General features: G+C 40.8%; 1 protein-coding gene across 1 annotated transcript; it reads left to right on the plus strand.

The window, feature by feature from the left end:
* The first annotated feature begins 1,561 nt into the window (after nt 1–1,561).
* LOC141911083 (uncharacterized) lies at nt 1,562–5,568 on the plus strand. Its single transcript, XM_074802044.1, has 6 exons — nt 1,562–1,782; nt 2,228–2,477; nt 3,048–3,163; nt 3,461–3,710; nt 4,423–4,586; nt 5,037–5,568. Exons 2-6 carry the CDS (start codon nt 2,228–2,230, stop codon nt 5,319–5,321), a joined length of 1,065 nt encoding a protein of 354 aa, XP_074658145.1. The 5' UTR covers nt 1,562–1,782; the 3' UTR covers nt 5,322–5,568.
* The last annotated feature ends 432 nt before the right edge of the window (nt 5,569–6,000 follow it).

The raw sequence follows: 6,000 nt of genomic DNA on the forward strand, positions 1-6,000 counted from the left end.
TTGAAATGCAATAACAACTTTGTTTTTTCAATCACTGAAATCACCAGATTCACAGAGCTTACTGAACTGCGTTTTTATTGAAACTATAGTGGCATCAGACCACGGTAGCTTCACTGCGTATACGGGCCGAACCCTTCACTAGGGTATAAATTCTAGCTTAAATTTCATATATATAGATTAGATGTAGCCTATAAGTAGTCCACGCGTCATTGCTCTGCTGGTGACTCGATTGAACTAATATAAGAACGGCACGTGAACATCCACACCTGTGCCTTAATTAAATAATAAATTCACTCGACTTTATATGGATTGTTTAAAAAACGGTTTCTGTGTCAATGTTTTTTGCCCCGATCGTCAACACAGTCGCATAGATTGAAAGAACGGCAAATATAAAAATGCTAATATTTGACTGCTGAATATCGATATTGTAAGATTTTAAATAAATAAGGCATGGCGCGATCTCTGCAGTTATTCTACAAACTGTGGTTTGAAGATGGCGAACTGTCGCATCGCGCTTCTGTCCCTCATCATCCTAGGTAAGTACCGGTATATTTTATATAACTTCCTGAGCTATGAGGAGAGAATCCCACAATGATAATAAAAAGTCCGAAAATGAAACTTCGAGATAGTAGTTTATTTCAACGTTTCGACTATATCCTAATAGTCATCTTCAGGAATAATGAAACTAAAGGAAAATTAACGTAGAAACAGTTACACGCTAAAATAGATTAAAGGGAAGCAAACTAAGGGCCCTTTTAATCTATTTTAGCGTGTAACTGTTTCTACGTTAATTTTCCTTTAGTTTGTATCATCTCTGATTACTTGAATTAGTCTCTTTGTCTCTGGATTGTATATATCTCTCATAATTTCTGTAGTATCTCATTATTCCTGAAGATGACTATTAGGATATAGTCGAAACGTTGAAATAAACTACTATCTCGAAGTTTCATTTTCGGACTTTTTATTATCATTGTGGGATTCTCTCCTCATCGCGTCAACACGGATATAGTGTTCTACCAATCGTGTTGCTGAGCTATTTCTCAATGATTTAAGCTTTATGGCATATATTGATATAACAGTCGGGAACCTCGTTACAGGGAACCGATATCCGATGAATCGTTGTATCCGAGTTCGTTTTGAGGTTCCACTGTATATCATTTTCATTCATCGTAACCTTCATAAAGACATGTTTAAAAGTATACTTCATTAGGACACTATTCCTTTTGATAAGTCCGATCTTCCGACTTACGCACATCCTCCCTGTGCAGGGACTCGAACCTGATGGCATCGCTACACACTCAGCCACGGCACGAACCCCTGCATCAGTAGACCGGGTGCGCAGGTACATGCGCAGCTTTCCGAACGAAAACTGGCGGCACCAATCAGATTGCTCGTTGTATAATCGTTGAGGCAAATTTCAAGGAAGAACTATAAATGGGAAAACCCGGGCTAAAATAAAACGGGATTTCTGATTGGCTTAAAATCACATCATCTGAACTGCGCATGTATCTGCGCACACGGTCGATTATGGCAGGGTTTCGTGCCGTGGCAATCTCGATGCCATCAGGTTCGAATCCCTGCTGGGGGAGGATGACTTACGCAAGTTTCACTATGTTTTAACACATATGAGATTCAGGTTTCAGTAAGACGGGTGACGCGTGTGACCCGTTGAATATCATTGATGTACCCGCAAACGGGTTTCGTGAACTCAGAATCGTCGCCGCTGACTTCGTTAAAAACACGACATGTCGATGGGTAATCCGACCCCAAAATCCAAACCAAGTACGTGTAGTAAATTTCTTTTCTTTGAAGTTTTTTTTCAAAGTTACATCGATCCCCGATAGCCAACCCTGCTTAACGCCAAGGGTTTCTCGTTGATGTACCGTATACGACCTTGACGCCGGTGACGTCGTTTAAACCAGGCCCGTGCCGGGTTCGGGGGTAGCAAGCGAACCCCCCTGAAATTTTCAAACTGCCCTTCAAAAAGTCAGTGTCAAAAAATTTGGGTCAAGATTTTTCAACCAGGTATTTCAACCAACGATTTCCGAAGTGTCTATATTTGTGATGTTTCATGGTTGATGTTTCATGGTTGGTGTTTCATGTTTTTTCATTTATCTAAACTGAGGTTGAATTTCATCGAAATTCTATTTCATATTTCGATTCGTCCGATATATGAAAGTTCTTGCCGCGACGAATTTCATTTTGTCGTCTTCCATTCCATGCACAGATGCTTACTTACAATGTCAAACGTATGAAACTAGATTCTGAGGGAAACTGCGATAACGATTACGTTAAGATCGACAGGGACTTCAAAACCAGTGATTACCCGCCCAGACACAGAATGTGCAGCATTTTTCAGGGATTTCAACACGCCTTTGATAGGACAAGTCGCGAATTCACCGTCGAATTCAGAACTCCTCCCGATCATGCGTACACAGATTGGGGTAGAGGAGCGCTAATTATGTTCACATCAAAAGGTATATATACGAATGAACTACGTATGACCCTTGGCAGTCTTCGTGCCGAAAAGTCCACGACTATAACTTTGATTCAATTGAAAATGAAAAAAAAACCACAATCATGAAGAAAAACTATGAGATAGTTTTGAAAATTGCTCATAGAATTGAGTCTACGTACCTGCTTTCTTCTTGCTCATAAAAAAATCTAAACGTCACCTCTTAGTTTTGAAAATGGCCCATAAAACTTAGTCTTAACGTTACTACTCCGTTAGTATTTTAAGTCTAAACGCCACTCTACTCTCTTAGATTTACAAAAGGGCTCACTGGATTGAGTCGAAACCAGTACTCTTAGTTTCTCAAAAAGGCTCGAATTGAGTCTAAACGTCACTATTCTCTTAGTTTTGAAAATAGCTCATAGAATTGAGTCTAAACGTCACAACTCTCTTAGTTTACCTCATAATTGCAGGTTTCTTCTTCAATTGAATATGATAGTTACTTGTCTATTGAAGCCCGTCTGAAACCAAGTCTCTGCCGTTAACTTTTCAAAACTTCCCTAAATTCATCGCTTTTCCCTTTGACAATTTTCAGTGGAAAGATGGTCGGCAGAACCAATATTGGTTGAGCGAGAATATTCGCTCGATATCGCAGCTGATCAATTCACCTCTTCAAGGGTCTGGCATTTCAAAGCAGATAACCCAGATAATGTAACTTCATCAAAAAGTCTTTTAACTTTTATAAAATCGCCTTGGATTACGTACCTTTACTGAAACTCACTCCGCATATTGTAACAGTCAACCTCCTGTCAGAAAAGTTATTTCATTTTTGTCCGGTGGTAGAAACAAACTTGAAACAAATAAACTTCATCTAACTCCGAAAGGGCGAAGTCGGATTTCTTTACCGGACAACAATGAAATAATTTTTCCGACTGGAGGTTGACTGTTACAATAAACGGAGTGTGTTTGAGTTGTAAATAGTTCGAATATGACACTTTCTCCATTCAGAAACTGAAGTTCAAGGTCGATGAACTGGGCAGTATTTCCTGTAATCCCGTGGGTTATCTTTACACACACCCGTACATTAGAATGACGAACATTTCTGATGATCGCCCATCCTACCGACGACCGGTGTATTGCGGCAAACTGGACGAACCTGGCGCCTTACGCGACCTGCTGACCGACCGGGCACCGTCGTATGAGTGGTTTCTTCAGAAATTTGGTACTTATCGGCTGAAGATGCAGTTTGCGGTTACGGGTAAGTTATTGATAGTAGTTCAAGGGGCGGATCCAGGGCCCTATCTCGAGGGGTTTCCGAATTGTATAAAGGCACTCACTCGGGGCGCCAAGAATAAATTTTGCATTTCAATCTTCCTTCGAAAACATTTCAAGCACGCTTGATATTCACACTTATTATGGTTTCCACTGGGAGGGCACTTTCTAATCAAGGCAAAAAAATGCACTTAACATCAACCTAGTGGTTTTCAGGGGCACTTACTACGCCAAATCACGCCAAACGAGGGCACATTTTATTCTTCTGATATTGTGATTGCCGCGCAGCTGTATTTCAAAAAGGTCTAGGGGTCTTTCCCCAAATTCTTTTTGATTTTCCCAAGCTCTGAGATTGATTCTGTATGAATCTGGCTATGAAAATCATGATATTCATTACAAGAGGAAAGAACATGAAAAAAAAAAATTTTAAGTTCAGCAAAAAAGTGGGACGGCTGTGGCCACCCCTACCGCCCCCGTTCCGACGGCCCTGCGCTCTTCAATGGCCACTATTGCGGACGGCCTGGGGCCTTTGACCACAGTAAAGATGTCAGATGAGTTGTGCTGGTGCTAGCTGAATGGTGATGGTGCTCGCTGAATGGGAAATACTGCGTGGTTTCGGTTGACCGAGCGTCCGCTCTCGCCCGCAATTAGTGGACATATTGAAGACTATATCATTTCTTTTTTTCTATCGTTAAAAGGTTCAGCACCAGCGTTACATTCGAACTGTAAAAAAGACCCGGTTACCATATTTGTTGAAGATGTTTACACGTTGATAATGCCTCGAGAGATAATAAAAGCAAAAGCAAAAGGCCTGGCTATCTTCGTGTGTCGATGGATCATTAGACCTAAGAACCCAACAAAGGTATCGTGTACAATAGATTTTGTATTTCCGAACATCACGGAATTTTTGTTGAGTTTTTGACGCGGAAAAAACCATTGAAATTATGTTTATTTACATTGAAAACTGCTGTGCGCTGTTTAATGGCTTCTGTTCGAGTAGATGCGCACTACGTAATCGATATTGACGTTTCAAAATAACAATTATTACATCGCGAATTGGGGCATCTATTTTCTAACGAAACAAAATATTCCATGACTATTCTTTTCTATATGATAAATTTTCACGTCTTTTTGATACTCAGTTTTTGAGAGGATGTGCACTACGTCATCAATATCGGGCCAAAACTGCATGGTTCGCCGGGGATATGTCTGAAATCTGAAATTAGTTTGCTTGATCTAACTTCACTTTATGCGGGTATGCTTGATTTACCGAAATACTTGAATGTAGCCTACACGCTCGTCTACTTTACAGAAATTGAATTATGTGATCGAAACGCTCGATGTTGCGTATATAGAAAGGAATATTTCTCCGACTAATTCGAAGAACTATGAATACGTGAGCATCTTCCCGGATTACTTCAGCGCCAGGAAACCGAAGATTACCGGCTCCATGAACGGTAAGATGCAAGTCATCGACGGTTCAGACGCTGATCTTCGGTCCGCGACTCCCGCTGAACAATGGACTGTCGTTTATTATTACCGGGGTCACGTTGGTGAACTCGAGGGATTGAAAGTCAAATTCACTACAAGCGATTGATCGAATTTCGGAAAACATCGCGACTGAAAGTTTCACGAATATTATCTAGCTATTTCAGTAGTTCGCGCGTGACGTCACAGCGCGTCATATTGGCCTGAAGGCCAAACTTAAAAAGTAAACTGTCCTCGTTACATTCAATCACGGCCAATTTGACGCGTTGAGAGGTATTGGGACTGTCACTTTTTAACTTGTAGCAAGTCATATGCAGGGATTGCACTTCCCTAAGTTAAGTGACTCTAGTTCTTGTAGAGAGAATAAACTTTATCTTGTCATCTTAATTCGTTGTTCATTGTAATTTGATTCTATTATCTTCGTCGCGGCTTCTGATTCATTCTGTAGAACCACGACACGATACCTACCACGTGACTTCCGGGTACTCAGTTTGAGGAACATTCACCCAGTCCTGGCAGTGGCTGTATCCACAGTGAGCTATACGATCCTAGTGTTATACCCACCTGTGGTACATCAGACACTAAGGATCTTGGTGAAAAGGAACATCGACACAGAACCTGTAACCTAGGGGCCGGTTGCATAGTCATGGCTTAGATTTAAGACCAGTCTAAGACCAACTTAGTTCTATGGCCAATCTAACAAATAAATTAAGGCCAGTCTAAGACCAGCTTAGATCTATATGGCCATTCTAACAACTTAAGATCAGTCTTAAGATTTAAGACCACTT

Source organism: Tubulanus polymorphus, chromosome 9 (genome assembly GCF_964204645.1).
Source record: "Tubulanus polymorphus chromosome 9, tnTubPoly1.2, whole genome shotgun sequence".
In the NCBI taxonomy this organism is placed as follows: Eukaryota; Metazoa; Nemertea; class Palaeonemertea; order Tubulaniformes; family Tubulanidae; genus Tubulanus; species Tubulanus polymorphus.

Excerpts from the sequence above, each read along its gene's own strand:
- LOC141911083 (XM_074802044.1), top strand. The coding sequence starts at position 2,228 with ATGCTTACTTACAATGTCAAACGTATGAAACTAGATTCTGAGGGAAAC. Across the intron at positions 2,478-3,047 it reads AATTATGTTCACATCAAAAG|TGGAAAGATGGTCGGCAGAA; the intron begins GTATATATACGA and ends GACAATTTTCAG. Across the intron at positions 4,587-5,036 it reads GACCTAAGAACCCAACAAAG|AAATTGAATTATGTGATCGA; the intron begins GTATCGTGTACA and ends TCTACTTTACAG.